Source organism: Opisthorchis viverrini (genome assembly GCF_000715545.1).
Source record: "Opisthorchis viverrini unplaced genomic scaffold opera_v5_811, whole genome shotgun sequence".
In the NCBI taxonomy this organism is placed as follows: Eukaryota; Metazoa; Platyhelminthes; class Trematoda; order Opisthorchiida; family Opisthorchiidae; genus Opisthorchis; species Opisthorchis viverrini.
The window spans coordinates 1-17,936 of record NW_008752501.1 but is presented as its reverse complement, the minus strand read 5'-3'; the positions used below and the strand labels follow the sequence as shown (position 1 = coordinate 17,936).

The 17,936-nt window shown below is 44.7% G+C and overlaps 1 protein-coding gene across 1 annotated transcript; it reads left to right on the top strand.

Annotated features, from left to right (window-relative positions):
- Positions 1-2,174: 2,174 nt before the first annotated feature.
- On the top strand, positions 2,175-4,131 carry T265_12094 (hypothetical protein; the record flags this gene model as incomplete). The annotated part of the gene is made up of 3 exons (XM_009179058.1): positions 2,175-2,342; positions 3,247-3,344; positions 3,990-4,131. 3 exons carry the CDS (start codon positions 2,175-2,177, stop codon positions 4,129-4,131), a joined length of 408 nt encoding a protein of 135 aa, XP_009177322.1.
- Between the last annotated feature and the right edge of the window lie 13,805 nt (positions 4,132-17,936).

Genomic DNA, 17,936 nt, shown 5'->3' with positions numbered 1-17,936 from the left:
ACACGTCTTGGGCTGTCAAGAGACTTTCAGCATCCTCCTGATTAAGTTAATTTAGGTGAAGGTACACAGTGCAAGGACAACCAAGTACGTATGTTTGAGAAATTGCTTTCTGCGACTTGCTTTTCTGGTAACACCACAGAGGAGAGTAGGTCATCTACTAGCTGGTTCAGCGTAGTCAATTTAACAGATGGATTCTCAGGTGAAGAGGAACATCGTCTAGAATGGCCACTGGTTGTTGGGCCTTGATATTAGCAACAAAACCCGTCTTGGTTGCTGCTACCTTAAACCCATCGTGTATCCCCTATCTCTAAGTCGCTCTTTTTACCTCAAGTTGTGCTGCTCTTCGGTCGGCCTCCTCTGTATATTGTGCTCTCACTTTCCTAAATTTTATTGAACCTATACTAGCATATACGTCTGTAGGCTCCTCAAACTAACGATTTTTTGTTTACTTATGATGAACATTGGTTTTATTTCCAACCCTCTTGTGTCTCAGTTAGTCAAGGTAAGGTAGTGTACCCAAAGAGTATACTAGTGCCATTCTACACTTAATGTGAGGGTCCAAAGTGTTCAGATATTGAAAGAATTCGCTGAGCAGATCCCGTTCCATTACATCTGCGTAACGCCAGAAAACCTTCGATGAAATCTTGAATCCATTTAAAGCTTTCTGCTCAAAGTGTACCACGTACATGTTGGCCAAAACCGGTGATATTGTTGATCCCATCACTAAACCCTGTTTGATTGATTTTCGAGGAGCTGAATTCGTCACAGCGCCCAGGTGTTGGAAAAGAGTCACTGATAAGGAACACAACGAACAAGGGGCATTGCGCACTCCTGAATTGAATTGAATCCAGGCTTTCGGATCAGCGTTGGTTGGACACTCACCATCGTATGTTTTGGCTTGACTGGTTGACCGTCTCAGCGTGCAATCTGGTGATCTAAGTAGGTTGCGGGCATTCGAGAATAAGTTTCAGAAATCCGGTCATCGCTACACCGGATTTCTTGAGTGCTCATTCCATCTGAAAGTAAGTGAGTAAAGTAGGTCAGTCATATTGAAAACAGAGAGTCTGCATTTTCTAGAGTTATTAAGCATACGCGCAGGATATTTGTCGCAGTCGTCGATCTGGAATTACCATTCCGCTGTAAGAATGTAGGAAACCAGCAGCAGTCCATGGGGCCGGGGGAAGAGTCAGTGGATTCCTCGGGGTTGTTAACAAGTTCAAGTTTTGCACGAATCCATGAAAACCAAATTGTTTTTGAAAAAACATCTATTCGATTCACTTCCAGACGCCCACAAACAAAACAGGCTACCATGTTCAGGTGGTCCTTCCAAAATTTAAAGTGTGTTTTCATCGATACAAATACCACTGTTATATACATGGTTTGTAAGGGTTGATCATCCATTCCTGATCAAAATAATATAGAAGAAAATCTTGCTACGCATACCCCCAATTTGGAAAATTAAGAACAGAGTTCATAGAAACTGATGAACTTACAAAGCAGACTTCTACTGGTTTTAAAGAGCCAACCCAATGAGTTTCATGAACTTGTACTTTTACGTAAACTAAAACCATAGGGAATAGTAAATTCCTCGGTGTAAAGCTTTGCGTGACCTTCAGTGTTCCTCACTTAGATCAACCAGAAATGTCTGGAAATCGACCATTTACGCAGTGAATAAACGCTAAGCTTTCGAGGAGTTTCCATGCTGAGTCCGATCAGTTTGTCAAGCCTTATCTTGACGCACCGCGGAAACCAATTTCCTGAATACACATTTACACTATGACCTATTAATACTAGAAACCGTATTGATGTCGCCCTCGGACAAAAATTTTCGGAAGCCAGCCGCCACGTGAAACCAATTTGCAGACTCAGTTTACTGCTCACTACTGTCTGAAGAACACAGGTGCTCAACGAAATGATCCACATTTGTCCTAGAAAATAACCAACGTGAACTCATTGTTGGAATAAGTTTGTGCAAATGACCAGTCATTGAACAAGCCGATCAAAATGGTTGATCATACCCTGGTTAGCATGAACTTTGTACCGCAGACGTATTAGATTTTTGGTGGATAGCTTTATCACACCATCGTCATACATTTGTAAGGCAAAGTTCGACGCATAGGAGACGCACAGTATAAAATTCCAGGCACATGGTGTTTTAAGTAAGGCAGGATACGATGCGTCATTTTTCGCTTATTCTCGCGCTCCTGTTCTGCATCGACAACGTTGGATGGTTGGAAGCCGCCGGTGTCCACAGTTGGTCATCCATATTTAACAACAAGCCGTCAAAGAACTGGGTTGTCCTGGCCGCTGGTTCCAACACATGGCAAAATTATCGACATCAAGTAGGTTTCCTTTTTTATTGGTTTGAGGCTCAAAAGTTCACCTAAATCCCGCAAGAAAGGGTTTTTAAATTGCAAATTTGCAATAATTGTCCTCCAAACACTTGTGTCCCACCTCGTTTTCTCCATGACTGTGACATTTCTCTCTAAAGGGCGGTGGATAGATGCCACCAATAATGGACACATTAGTGAACGCACATTTCGTGGCCTGTATTGGTTTTCGTCATTATCTCCCTGTCGTAAGTCGGTATTAGGTTTTCGGTAGGGTCGATTCTCCGGTTCTAATAATCTCAGATATTACGTTAATCGGAATCCTACATCGTCACACATAAATGTTTTATGGTGCGCCATGTAAGGTGAAATGACGGCCTGTGAGTTGAAGGTATGGTGTGAGCGAATAAATCTATAGTACTTGGTGCAATCAAGTATTTGGAATAAACATATACGAATCTATCTTGCTAAAATTCGTTCATCCGCTCGTCTATCACTTGCATCGGGTTACACGACAATCGCATTGAAAACGTTACGCAAAATCAGTGCGTGTGTGTCCATTCTTAGGTTTCAGTGGCTAATTATACTGAGGTTCTCCACAATGTGACTTTTTATCTAGTACATATGCGAACAGGTTCGGACGTATTTTCTAAGCCAAGTGATGCCAAAATTGTACAGCTTCGGTGAGAATGTCGTTGTTCGGACACTTGACTGAAAGTAGAACTGTGGTTTACACAAGCCCTTCCAGAGTAGAATCATGCTTCCTGTTCTTAGGATGATGCACCCGAATACTGTTTGGATAACGGATACTCCACCACGTGTGGATTATCCTACACATTCTGATTCTCTTTTTTGTTCTGCATGCCTCAATCTGCCTGTTATCCTTAATTCACATGTCGTTTATTTTCTCATTCAGGCGGACGTTTACCACGCGTATCAAGTCGTGCGCAAACATAAAGTTCCAGCGAAGAATATAATTACCTTCGCCTTTGACGATATTACAAATAATCCCAAGTAAATATCGCGTAAAATTTTCGCTATATGCTAATGAATAGAGTATAGAAAACGCACTTCGTTTTTTGGCGTCAACATGTCTCATTGGTGTTCCGTAATTCTCATGTATGTAATTGTAGAATTTGAGTTGCAGACAAATATGGGGATTCATGTGTCACTTCAGATGTCTTATTAGATTTCCGTTTGGTTGATGATTTTTCTTGGGTGTAGACACCATAGAACCCTGATGGAAGCGGCACATTCTGATGATGGTGATGATGGGGAGGAAGATGATACGGATATGTACTCTTTTGAGTACTCTTTTCCGTAGCTTGAAATATAACACGTTGATATATGGATGTCGTTTGAATGCATCAGCCGGCTGATGCCGGCAGACAATCTAGTAGGCTAAACAATTTGCAATGCAGCCGGAGAGGAGAAGAGAGCTTCCTAAAGCATTATAATTTGGTTCGTGCGTGCAGACTACAACACCCGTAAGTCGTTTATTGCCTAAACTTTATTTCGGCTGTAGCATCTTTAAGGTGCCTAGCCACCATGATACGCGAAGGATGCACGAGGTCTGGAATAGTGCCAGGTTTCCCAAGCCTGGACGGATGTGGTCGAGAGGCACAAGACTCGCTGCTACTTTACATTCTTTTATTCCAGAAACCCGTTTAAAGGCAAAGTGTTCCATGACTACGAGCACGAGGATGTCTACAAGGGTGTGGTGATCGATTACCGTGGAAAAGTAAGTCCGTGTTCCGGTGCGCAGAAATCAAGTGAATTCTTGCATCACTTTACCGTGTAACTCAAGGCGCAATTAAAAGGATACTGTTGATCAAAACACAATAATCAGTTTCACTATATTAGAGAATGGCAATCCATTTGGACGAACACTAGTCATAAGTTCATAGAGAATTCTCAGGCAGCCAATGACCGAGTTAAACCTTCTGCTTTTGGCTTATCAATTAGGTAAGCGTTCTTGTCACAAGAACCACGAGATGTGCACGAGGACCAATAGTGCCGGAATAGCTTCTCCGGAGAAATGTCCTGTGATATCCAGAATGACGCACCAACAAACTAATCAGGGTGTCCAGGACAGTACATTCAGCTAAAAAATATCATAGATAAGAGATGCTCAAATGTGAGTCAGTTGAGTGCTGATGAGTGATAATCACTTCAAAATAGCCGTTATTTCTTACGTATGTTGCATCCTTTATCTACTGAGTTAGATGAGGGCTACTTGGTACTGCTTCCAGGTAGTCCATGTTCAACTAAACCACCAACCTAGGCTTGGGCAAACACACCAACAATCGAATTCTTTAGTTTTAATCATACAGCGACAATTGTGAAAATAACATGGGTGAACATGAAGAGCAGATCCTAAATTTCAATTATCTATTAGGCTGAAAGTGGATGGTTACTTGGAATAGAATGAGTGTTGACAACATTATAGTAGCGGGAATAATTGGTAATGCGTGTTCATCTGTTTTAGGATGTCAGACGGGATAAATCCGTGAAAGTATTGAAAGGCGATGAGAAAATTGCAGCCAATGGGAAGAAGTTGCCGGAAAGGTGAGTTTGCGCGGAAGGGGGTATTGATGATGCTGGATATTGTTGATGCACTTGCTGATCACAGCCGGAATAACAAGCTTCACTCCAGGGGAAACTCGGTTTATCCATTTCTGACTTTTGGTTATTATAAAATCATAGGCATCAACCACCGCTGTTAACAAGTTTCGGAAATATTCAGATATGCGCAGTTGTGAGTGGTCAAATGTCTGCTTGGTCGTGTAAAACGTTGAGTCGGTCGATATTGGTTTTCTCGGATTCAGTTTTAACTCACGCCATTGATCAACGCAAATAAATAATGTTGATTGAATAAGCTAAATCCACGTCCACTGGCTGCTTTCTCGATTCATGAATGTCCCCAAAATCTGTATCGCAATTCGCCGAAAATCACCTCAAATTTCAGAATACCTGTTTCAATTTTGGTCCTGTATGGTTTAGTAACTACAAAGTGGTTCTTTCGAAATTCCTCTCACGCCTTCTTGACCCGCACATGACGAGATGGGACGCGCGACATACAGAGACAAGCCAGAAAACAAGGCAAATGCTTATTCGCTCGAAAAATATACATCTCTCAACCGGTCACTGATATACTTTGTGCGTATTTTCTGATTAACCGTTGATTTGCACAGGGCCTGCGGTGGTTGTTCGCGTACATATTCCCAGCTCTCGTGAACCGATCATTTTCGTTCGCAGTTGGAAAGAATCCCACCTGATATAAAAGTTATTTCAAACAATGATTGTTGGGCCTTCTTCAAGTGGTGCGTGTTAGTGGTGGTCTGCTCTCGTTCGGCTTTGCTTCCGGGAGTTTAGTGTCTCGTGTTCTGTTAGGTTGCCATTCCTAAGCTGTATATATAGGCTTTGTTCTGAGGTTTCGCCAGACTTTACAATAGCTTGGATTGGGGCGTTCCCGCATTCACCCTTCCAAAGCACTCAGTTTGACAAACACTCATTTCTGAACTCACTCGCCAAGTGGTAATAGATCTGCAGCACATTATCTGCTGTCGCCTAGAGTATGAATTTTCCTCTGCCTGTCACGGATATTATATTCTGTGGCACCAGGCTAGTTTTCTGCGAAACTACATTTTCAGNCTTCAATCATTCACAGATTTCGTTTACCTGTGTTCACCAAAGTTTGCGGGACCATTGGTTTGGGGATAAGGCGAGGTGGTGGTAAACTGGATCTAACTTTGGTTTGATTTTTACATTTAGACACGGACCGTTTTGCTGATACACACACACATCGTGTGTACACACGATGTGCATCGTGCACACAGCGTGGTGTCATCTAGGCTGATCGGAGACAGCACTCCACACGTTTGCAAGTTCTACCCACGCCATTCTATTCACACTGGGATTCCCTTGGGGATGTCCACCGCCTCGATCTCTAGTCGCTGTGGTGTGAATCCAAAACCCCGTCTCAGTATGACCACATTTCCTAATCTTTCCTAGCCCAGTATCTATTGCATATTCTGCCATTGCCGGATCTTTGACTATCGCCTAGTATTCATCCTTTTTTCTCGGTTGTCCTATAATGGAACGCTTATACTCTGATGTGCAATCCCCTGGCTGTCGAGAAACCTATATTAACCTTCGTGCAGTTGTTACATTCTCTTTTGTGTGAACAGTTCATAGTCCTAACAACCGGAAGCCGATCCTTCGAATGCAACAACACTGAATGTAACGTTTTTCCCTTCTGGAATGCTACTTTGATGTTNCTGCAACCCGAATTACGGTCCGTTCATTCAACGACAACTCGCAGATCTTTGACATGATGGGACATAAAGTGAATCACGAGAGGTTTGTTCACTGCCAGACGAGCTACCAAACATCAAAGATTGTGCTATCCTCAATACCTAGCGACCCCTACGACAAGTTCCTGGATGCGCAGCATACTGCAGTATACTAGAGTTTGCAAGGATTTCAACACGATTTCTGCGCCACTGTAGAACTTGCCCGGGCAAGATCGGATGGTAGAAGCACCTGAGGCTGTTGAGCGTGGCAAAGCGCGGATCCTGGATCTGCAACTGACCCACAAACTGCCCAGCGTCTAACAGATGTTCATGGTTGCAGCGGACGCTAGTGATCAACGTATCGGCGCAGCCCTAAAGCAGAGGAATTGAGTTGCCGAATGTGCCAGTGGTTTACTAACCAGCGCGGAGCAGAAGTACTTGACGATTGAGAAAGTAAGTGAAGCAACTGTCCCGGTCATTGATAAGATGAGGGAACACACGTTTGGGCAAACATTTCATATCGAGACTGATCACAAACCCCTAGGATGGCTACGGTATGTTGCCGTCGCCTCGTTAGATTGAAATGGGCATTACGAACTGAGAAGTAACCAAACAAGTAAAAACGTTCCAGAGTCAATCCGACCGGTTGGGTATGAGTGAATCTGGCATAATTCGACTGGAATCCACCGAATATGATGTTGTGCTGCCCATCTTGAGACGCAGGCTAATGACCAAGTGCCACGAGATGGGACATGCATAAAAAGACAAGGCTTACATCGGCAGACAGCCTTGCTTTGAGAACGGACAACTCAAGAGTTGACGACTATTCGTTCATTTGTAAACTAATTTGGTTTTTCGAGAGATACACTTGGAACCTTGCTGAATCTCCCGTTTGTGGTATTTCCAAGCAACTGAATTTCCTGCACCAGGCCGCCGCATGGTTCGGTCGCTACCATATTCGAGATATCGCGGTACATGTATATTTGCTCATATGGTTGCTGAAAATTCGTCGACAGTCTTCGACCGACTTCGGCTTCTTAGGGCTCACCAAGTAGGGCAGTCGCTGATCAAGATTTTGCAGGCGGCCGAACCAGCAGACCGGTACCAATGGTGTTGCTAGCTCATGTTGCTCCCACACAGCCTACCAAAGGCACGTCCCTTCTCACGGTGATGCACGGTCTGCAGCGCTGTCATATGGTTGATTAGAAAATGGGGCAATAGCGTGTAGTAACCACTGTTCTTACAATTTCCTGATAATCAGTGTATATCCAGAGAAGTTTGAGAAGTCGCTTTCAAGGTGCATGGAAGAGTTTCAGTTTCCTATCCTAGTGTTTGCAGTTCGGTTTTTCTGATAAACACCTCCGAGGCGCACGGCTGCCCTACATTCACTTGTACATAGACTACAGGCTGGCTATTACAGATATTCCGTATAAATGCCGCTGTAGACCAACGAGTATCATGCCACTTGCGAAGCGTTCCAGAGTCACTATGATCGGGTGAGACTGAATGAAGCTGCCAGAATTTCCTGGAACGCCACTGATTCACATGTTTTGCTGCCCGTGATACCTCGCGTCTGGAGACGGAATATCACCGTTGAATGCCATGAGTTGGCACACACAGGGTGCACCACGATATGCGACCTACTTCGGCACGGGGCCTAGTGGCCCCGGATGAGAAGTGAGGTGATGGATTATGTGCTGTCCTTTAAGCGCGGTCAACTAACGAAGGTGGATACGACAGGGGCAATCCATCCAATGGAACACATTCCTATCTCAGAAGTCGGCGAGTATTGGTCAGTTGACATCATGTGCCCCTTTCCGTTGAGAACCACTGAGAACCAGAACATCGTGAGGATGACAGAACACCTGTCGCGATGGATTGTGGCGACAGCCGCGCCGAATCAGTGGGCGACGATGATTAGCGTAATGGTAATGCATCACATCTTGGCCAGCCATAGGGTGCCAAAAGTGATGCTAGCCGATCAGGGGATTTGCGTCGAGAGCGAGGAGTTTAGGAATTGCTTCCGGAAGCTGGGTATCAGACGGCCATGGAATTCACCATATCACCCGCAAACAAATGGTATGACCGGACGCAATAACCGAACGATCAAGGAGTGGCTTGCGGCCAAAGGAGGCGACTGAAAAATGAACTTGTCAGTGATGTTGTTAGCTCATCGTGTTCCCATGCAGTCAACTACAGGCAAGCCCCGTTTTGTTAATGTATGGTCGACATCCGCGCCTTCAGGTTGATCAGGAAATTTGGTTGTGGCCGGCAAAACGCTTGTCTCCCGAGGAGCTAGAGGAAGAAAGAAAGAGAGCACGAGAAATTTTGAGCGCCGTTCAGGAAAGGGCTAGGCAGAAAACGGAAATAGTTTCCCATATTCACAAGGGTCAAGTTGAAGGATCACTTGTATCCTGGAAGTAGTAGACTGGGGTCGCGGAAGCTGGGCAGTCGATCACAAGGGCCGTTTTTGGTCACCGACCTCCGGGGGAACGTCTATGTCATTGAAGATGGTCGGGGATCGAAAGTAGTGAATGGGTCGCAGCTTCGCAAGTGGCATGATACAACCGAAGAGCGGCCTAGTACAACCGCTGTCGAAGACGACCTGCTAGACGTAAATGAAAATCGACGGCATGAGAATGAGCTTTAAGGGGTTGAATTGTGTAACGGTGATAATACTGATGGGAAGGACGCGAGTAGTATATGTCGCTTTACCTTCTTTCTTCCTTCTTCCTTCTTCTTTTCATCGGCAGAGAAACCTAACGGGGAAGGGATCAGGATCGCTGTTATTCCGAAGTCATTCGAAGAATTTTAAACACGGCTAACATAAGCGTAACTCTCCATGTAGAGAATACTGCGCTCTGCATTAATTCATTTGGAGGGTTGCCTCCCGGCAAGCGAAACCCGGGACTTCCTCTGTGCAATTAAGTATAACGACTGCACCAGAAAAAACGGCCAGGGAACTACACAGCAGAATTAGAGAGTATGGTGGGAAAATTAACGGACCGGCGAAAAACGCAGATGAATATCAAGCGTTACTGTAAGCCTAGCCAGATGCGGGAAACGCACTTGATATATTTAGAAAATTTTGAGGTTTTAAGTCAGGGACCACGGTCCACGCCGAAGAGACTGACAGCCGAGGCGGAAGAAATCACCAGGTAGATCAGTGTTAACAGAATAATAGGCGTGAAACTGGTTAGCGTGTGGAGAACTTTTTTGGGTCAGTCGAGCCGAAAAGTTTTGGTGTGCGATCACCAGAAAACAGGGTAGCCAAGGGCTGAATTTCACTTGACCTAAAAGCACACGCTGAAACTAAATTCTGAGAGCACACACCACCACAAAGAGACCAATTACGATCAGAATTCATTTGAAACTGCTTCAATCCACCAAAATAAGATTTGGACAACCCCAGTAATCGACAAGAGCCCGAATTCACACTCAACACTGATCAAGTGTGAGGATCTGAAGGTGGCTTACTGATTGGTTCCCCGCCTTTCTTATAACCTGGCCAATTTGTCGACCTGCTCACTTGATTTGAAGAAGATTTTGTGTCAAAGGCGAAAGGTTGCCGAAATAAAAACCACCGGTTTTTTTCCGAACATTTATGGAACGTACAAGATCTCGCTTAACCTGAAATGCGCTCACTTTTATGGCGATCCATACAATCTCAACTTAGAAGCCAGTGTCTTCTGAGAAGTAAACAAATGATTAAATTATCAATTGACTGCGAATTTTTTTGAAGGATAAGCTTTCCAATTTTGAGTTTTCTAACGGGATGAGGAAATGAGGCAAAAGTGACCTTTACGCGGCTTCTTACATGAGGCATAAATGTGGACTTCGGTTGGAAAAATTCCTGTCACAAAACAAATACTTGTCCATATTCACGAAGTTTCGTAATTCACCTCATCACCGAAGTTTATCGAGTCACTGAACTTTGTCTACCGTTTCACTGCCGAACCACGGTATCATGTATGGGGCAGGAGAGGGGATGACGTCGAATGCTGCAAAGCTAATGCAACTTTAAGGGGAGTCCGATATACGACTAAATACTGCGATTTCACAAGTAAGCTTTTGTGTATATTGCGTCGCCACGTTGCAATGTGATGTTTTCCAAAGATGGCTGATCCAAAAGAGTCAAAGGAGCACACATTAAGCGGTGCGATAACTAACTAATGCCACATGAAAAAAATCAGCACATATAAGGCTTTGCGATAAATTATCTCGCCGCGGTCACCGATTTAGCTACAGAAATATTGGAAGAATTACGGTCATCCGAAGTTGAATACCAAAGTTGATCCATTTATTCGCCTACTCAAGCATTGTAAGTAGTTTACAATGATTCAGTTTCGTTACCCAGGCAACAAATGCAAGCTCTCATTAAATTTGCGGAACGGTAAATCCACCTCCAGAGACAAGCTCTCTCACATAAACATGCAGTCTCCTCCAGGAAGGCTGCAAAAATCACACAAATAAATGCCACGATAGTCCCGATATCTGGGTGAGCTGTAAACACGACCGACTCGTAGTTATGAGAGTCAATTCCGAGCGGCCCCTACAAAAGGTTCCTGGATGAGCGGTATACCACAGTATACTACAGCTTGCAAGGCTTCCAACACGATTTCTGCGCCACTGTAGGACTTGCTCGGGCAAGATCCGATGGTTGAGCGTGTCAAAGCGCGGATGCTGGATCTGCAACTGACCCAAAAACCGCCCAGCGTCGAACAGATTTTCATGGTTGCAGCGGACGCTAGTGATCGCCGTATCGGCGCAGACCTAAAGCAAAGGAATTGAGTTGTCGAATGTGCCAGTGGTTTACCAACCAACGCTAAGCAGAAGTACTTGCCGGTTGAGAAAGTCCGTAAATAAAATCAACTGTCCGGGTAATGGTACGTTGGGCCATACCTGTTTGGGCAAAGATCTCATATCGAGACCGACAACAAACCCCTAGGATGGCTACGGAAGGTTGCCGTTGGGAATGAGTGAATCAGGCAATCCACCGAATCTGATTTTGTGCTGCTCGCCTTGAGAAGGAAGCTAATGATCTAGTGCCACGAGCTGGTACATACAAAAAAAGATACGGCTTAGTTCGCCAGACGGGCTTGCTTTCAGAACGGACAATTCAAGAGTTGACGAATATTCACTCATTTGCAAACTAATTTGGTTTTTTTGAGAGACACACCAGGAACCCAGATGAAACTCTCGCTTGTGATATTTCCAAGCAACTGAATTCGCTGCACCAGGCCGCTGCATGGTTGAGTTGCTACGATATCCGAGGTATCGCGATACATGTGTATTTTTAGTTCGCTGCTCATATGGTTGCTGATAATTCGCCCACAGCCAACGATCGGCTTCCCCTTCTTAGGGCTCATCAGGTAGGGGCAGTCGCCGATCAAGGAGTTGCGGGCGGCCGATCGATGAGACCGGTGCCAACGGTGTTGCTAGCTCATCGTGAATCCACACAGCCTACCACAGGCACGTCCCTCCCCATGGTGATGCACGGTGTGAAGCGCTATCATTTGTTTGATTGAAAAATGGGGCTTTACGTGTATCAATCACCCTATATACAGTCTCGCGATAATTAGTGTATATCCAGAGAAGTTTGAGAAAACGCGTTCAAGAGGACGACGGATAATTGTTTTTCTTAAAAGCAAGGTGCATGGAAGAGTTTCAGTTTCCTATCCTAGTGTCTGCAAAAGTGCATTTCGATTTTTTTGATAAAAACCCCGGCGGCGAAATGCTTCCCTACATTCACTGGTACATAAATTATGAACTGGCTATTACAGATATTCCGTAAACATGTCGATGCAGGCTAAGGAGTAGAACGTTGAGTCACCCCGACATCAAAGAACCAGATGATCATCACCTCGGTGAAATACATGTTGACTGTCTAGCTAAGGAAATTATTTTTGATGTATCACTGGTATGTAGCTAGGCTCTGGGGGGTGTGTACTGATTATGTACACTCTGGAAGTCACACCTGACATACGTCTCCCGAAAATCTTTCGATAGCTCACCACCGGTTTTGGCATTCTCCGTTATCGGACTCCGAGTTTTCATCTACCGCATATTCCCAAACAGGATGAAATTGCTATGCAATTGAACGAAATTAGGAAGGATTTCGAGATCTTCGCTCATTTGCACATGAATTATGTTTTGAGAGGAGCCTCAGATATATCGATTTTAATTCCTTGCTTGTGATCTTCCGCTGCAACCGAATGTGGTACACAAACCTGCTCAGTATTCCAGTTGGTAAGATATTCGAGGAAAACAATTCTCTGCTGCTCAAGTTACATTACCCCTAAAGTTACTGAACACACTTGGACGGTTCACGACAAGTTTCGCCCTTCTTGCAGTTTCCGTCAAATTAGAAATCGTGTGCAAATGAGAATAACTGCCACAATATCCCCAAGAAAACTACACAAGTAATACGCTATTTCGATGTACCCTCCCTTTGACGGCGGATTAGGTCGTCAAATCAAAATGGCCCGAAAGAATATAGATGTGTTTCTAACTTTGATAACAGCAGTAGACAAGTGATATTCAATATCGGTGCAGAGGAGACGGCCTTCACTCCGGAGTTATTTACTCGTTAATGTCAACTGACCGGTTCCAGACATAGAACAGTGAAGCAAAACTCTAGTCTGCATCTTAGTTACAAAAACTGGAAGCATCTTCGCCTGAAGGAGTCTTCTCGAACATTCCTGGAGATTCATTGACTCCACTCATTCGTCAGTTAAACCCAAGCAAATTTTACAAAGTGGCTCCAAGAATGCCGCAACAGACCTCACTTTTTCAATAGACGCAAAGCGAAATCCTACGAAAAACACATACTACTCGCGTGACTCCACATCAGTAGTATCACCGTTACACACCTCCACTCCTTAAAGCTCGTTCGCATGCCATCGATTTTCATTGACTTCCGTCAGGTCGGCTTCGGCAGCGGGTTTACTCGGCCACTCTTCAGGTGTAGCATGCCACTTGAGAAGCGTTCCTGATTCACTTTGGTCGGCTGAGGCTGAATGAAGCTGTCATAATTTCCCGATTCAGATGTTGTGCTGCCCATGATACCTCGCGTCTTGAGACGGAAACTCATCGTTCAATGACATGAGATGGCTCACACAGGGTGCACCAAGACATACGACCTACTTCGATAGAGGGCCTACTTGGCCGGGATTAGAAGTGCGGTGATGGATTATGTGGTGTCCTATAAGCGTCATCAACTAATGAAAGGGGATACGACAGAGGGAAGCCACCCCATGGAACCCATTCCTGTCTCAGAAATTGGCGAGTTGTGGTCATTTGACGTCAAGGGTCCCTACCGTTGACAAACTATGGGAACCAATACATCGTGGAAATTACAGAACACCTGTCGTCATGGATTGAAGCGGCAGGCGTGCCGAATCTGCGGGTGACGCCGCTCAATGGAGTGGTAATGTATCACATCCTGGCCAACCATGGGCTGCCGAAAATGGTCCTATCCGATCAGGGGCCTTGCGTCGAGAGCGAAGAATTTAGAAATTGCTTGCATAAGCTGGGTATCCGACGGCTAAGTACTTCACCATATCACCCACAAACAAATGGTTTGACCGGACGTATTAACCGAACGATGAAAGAGTCGCTTGCGGCCAAAAAAGTCGACTGGGAAATGAAATTACTAATGTTGTTGTTAGCTCATCATGCTGCAAATCAGTCAACCACAAGCAAGCCCCGATTATGCTTATGTACAGTAGACATCCGCGCCTTCCGGTTGATCAGGAAATTGGGTTGTGGCCTGCAACACGCTTGTCTCCGGAGGATCAAGAGGAAGAGAGAAGGGGAGCTCGCGAAAATTTGACCTCCGTTCAGGAAAGCAGTAGGCAGAACCCGGTAAGTAGAAAGGTCCGAACGTTCCCCATAGGCACCAAGGTCAGTTGGAAGGATCACTTGTATCCTGGAAGGAATGGACGGGGATCGCGGAAGCTGGGCGGTCGATGGAAAGGATCGTTTGTAGTCACCGACCGCCGGCGAAACGTCTAAACAATTGAAGATGGTCTGGGATCGAAAGTAGTGAATGGGACGCAGCTTCGCAATTGGCATGATACACCCGAAGAGCGGCCGAGTAGACCCGCTGCCGAAGCCGACCTGACGGAGGTTAATGAACATCGATGGCATGCGAATGAGCTTTCAGTGGCGGAGGTGTGTAACGGTGATATTACTGATAGAAGGCACGTGAGTAGTATGTTGTTCGTAGAAATTCCCTTTGCTTTCTTTCTTCTTTCCTCCTTCTTGCTTTCCCCGGTATAGAAGCCTAATCGGGGAGGGATAAAGACCACTGCTATTCCGAGGTCGGTCTAAGAATTCTGAACACAGCTAACACAAGCGTAGCTTTCCAGAGAGAAAGTACTGCGCTTTGCACTAAGTCACTTGAAGGATCGCCTCCCGGCAAACAGAACCCAGGACTTCCTCTATGAAATTAAGTATAAAGACTGCACCAGGACAGACGGCCTGGGAACCACACAGCAGAATCAGAGAGTATGGTAGAAAACTTAATGGACCGCCGAGAGATGCAGGTGAATATCAAGCGTTACTGTAAGCCTTATCAAATGCGGAAGTCGCACTTGACATATTTAGAAAATGTTGAGGTTTTAAGGTCCGCGTCTCACAGACTGAGAGCCGAGGCGGAAGAAATCACCAAGTATATCAGTGTAAACGGAATAAAAGGCGTCAAACTGGCATGCGTGCGGAGAACTTTTTTTGGATCAGTCGAACAGAAAGTGTTGGTAGGCGGTCATCAAAAAGGGTAGCGAAGGTGTGAATTTCACTTGACTTAACCGCACACGCTGAAACTAAATTCTGGGAGAACTCGCCACCCATAGAGGACCAATTCCGATCAGAATTCATTTGAAACTCATTCAATTCCCCAAAGTAAGATTTGGAAAACCTCAATAGTCGACAAAAGCTTGAATTCACACTCAACACTGACCTAGTTTGAGGATCTGGAGGGGGCTCACTGATTGGTTCCTTGTCTGCCTTATAACCTGGCCAATTTGGCGACCTGCTCACTTGACTTGAAGAAGGTTTTGTGTCAAAAGTGAAATTTTGCCGAAAAAACTACAGATTTTTTACCCAACTTTTCTGAAACGTATAAGATCTCGCTTATCCTGGAATGAACTCACGTTTATGGTGTTTCCTAGCATCTCAGCGTGGAAGCCAGTGTTTTCTGAGAAGTAAAAAAGTGATTAAATTATCAAGTGACTGAGGAGAGTATAGAATGATCAGCATTTCAATTTTGAATTTCCTAAGCGGATGAGAAACTGAGGCAAAAAATGACCTCTACGCGGCTTCTTACATAAAGCCTAAAGGTGGACTTCGGGTGGAACAAGTCCTGCCACCAAAAAAACTTGTCCATATTCACAATGTTTAGTAATTCAACTCATCACTGAATTTAAAAGTCACTGAACTTTGCCTAACGTTTCACTGTCGAACCACTGCATAATGTATGGGGCTGGAGAGAGAGGATGCCGTCAAACGGTGCAAAGCTGATGCAACTTTAATGAGAGTCCGATATAGGAATAAACACTGTGATTTCGCAAGTAAGCTTTTGTGTATATTACGTTGCCACGTTGCACACTGATGTTGCTCAAAGATGGCTGATCCAAAAGCGTCAAAGGGAGCACACCTTCAGCGGTGCGATATCCAACTAGTGCCACATGAAAAAGATTAGCACATGTAATGCTTTGGGATAATTTATCTGGCCGCGGTCACCGATGTAGTTACGGAAATTTTGGAAAACTTCCGGTCGTCCGAATTTGAATACCGAAATGGACCCCCTTGCTCGTTTACTCAAGCATTGTAAGTAGTTTACAATGATTCAGTTGAAGTTTCGTTATCCAGGAAACAAATACAAGCTCTCATCAAATTTGCGGAACGATAAATCCACCTCCAGAGTCAAGGCTGTCTTACACAAATGAGTGCCACCAAAGTCCCGATATGTGGTTAAGAAGTAACCACGACCGACCCGTAGTCATGAGACCCTGGTTTGAACACAGAAATGTTATGTGTAGAGTTTTAAAAACTGGATTCATTCGTACTCCTGAAACCTTTCGCAACGGTCGCAGATTTTCACGTCTCCTTTGAAACCAACTCAAGGTGGAGACTCTGAAAGGTGTGGTTGGTAACCGATTTCAGTGGCGTTCATGTGATTCACTCTCCAGGAACAAGTTCAAACATCAACTCATCCGTAAAAAATTGCTGCCTGAATTTGCAGTTGGCCCGACAGCCCAGGATGATTAGGTGCTTGAGGCTTCAAATCAATGATTGTGTTTCGAATCCAGCCTTTTGTGCCTTTTTATGCAAAAAATTTCAAGGCTGTTTTAAACAATCCGTTGCATTTTATTAGACGAACCCGTCCACTAGATCGGTGAGTAAGTAGTTTCATTGGATTTTGAGCCAGTCAGGGAACCATTCCATTTCTCATGACCCGCCAAATTTATCAGTGCTGGGTGTTTTATCTGATGTTTCTGTTTGCTGGTTAGTGGGGATGACTAGCATCTACGGTAGATTGATTAGGGGGTAGGATTATTTTTCATGATGAATCTGGATATGCCCAACCTGGTTGTTTTCACTCTTGGACAACTTAATGGAGAACTACCCTTGATTAATTCAAAGATTTCGATCACCTGTGTTCACCAAATGTTCCGAGACCAGGGGTATGGGGATGAGTCGAGGGGGTAATAATCTGGATCTAACCCTGTTTCGATTTTGTACATTTAGACACAAACCGTTTTGCTGTTACCTGCACACAGCCTCGGGTCACCTAGGCTGATCTAAGACAGCGCTCCAAAAGTTCGCAAGTTCTACCCACGCAATTCTATTCACGCTGGGATCCCCTTGGCGATTTCCACCGCCAGATTCACCAGTCGCTGTGGTGTGAATCCTAAACCCCGTCTCAGGATCTCCAAATTTTCTAAATCTTTCCTAGCCCAGTATATACTGCATATTCTGCCATTGCCGGATCTTTGACTATGGCCTAGTATTCATCCTTGTTTCTCGGTTGTCCAATAACCTATGCTCTGATGTGCAATTCCCTGGCTGTCTACAAACCTATATAAACATTCGTACAATCGTTACATTTTATTTTGTATACACAGTCTGTAGTCCTATCAACAGGAAGCCGACCCTTTGAATGCACCAACACCGAGCGTGACGTTTTTCCCTTCTGGAATGCTACTCTGATGACTGGTTGACTGTTTCTGCGTCCAACAGGGTGGTTTGAAAGTCTGAGTATGTTGAGGTCATTCGCGAATAAGTTTCGGGAATCCGGTCATTGTTT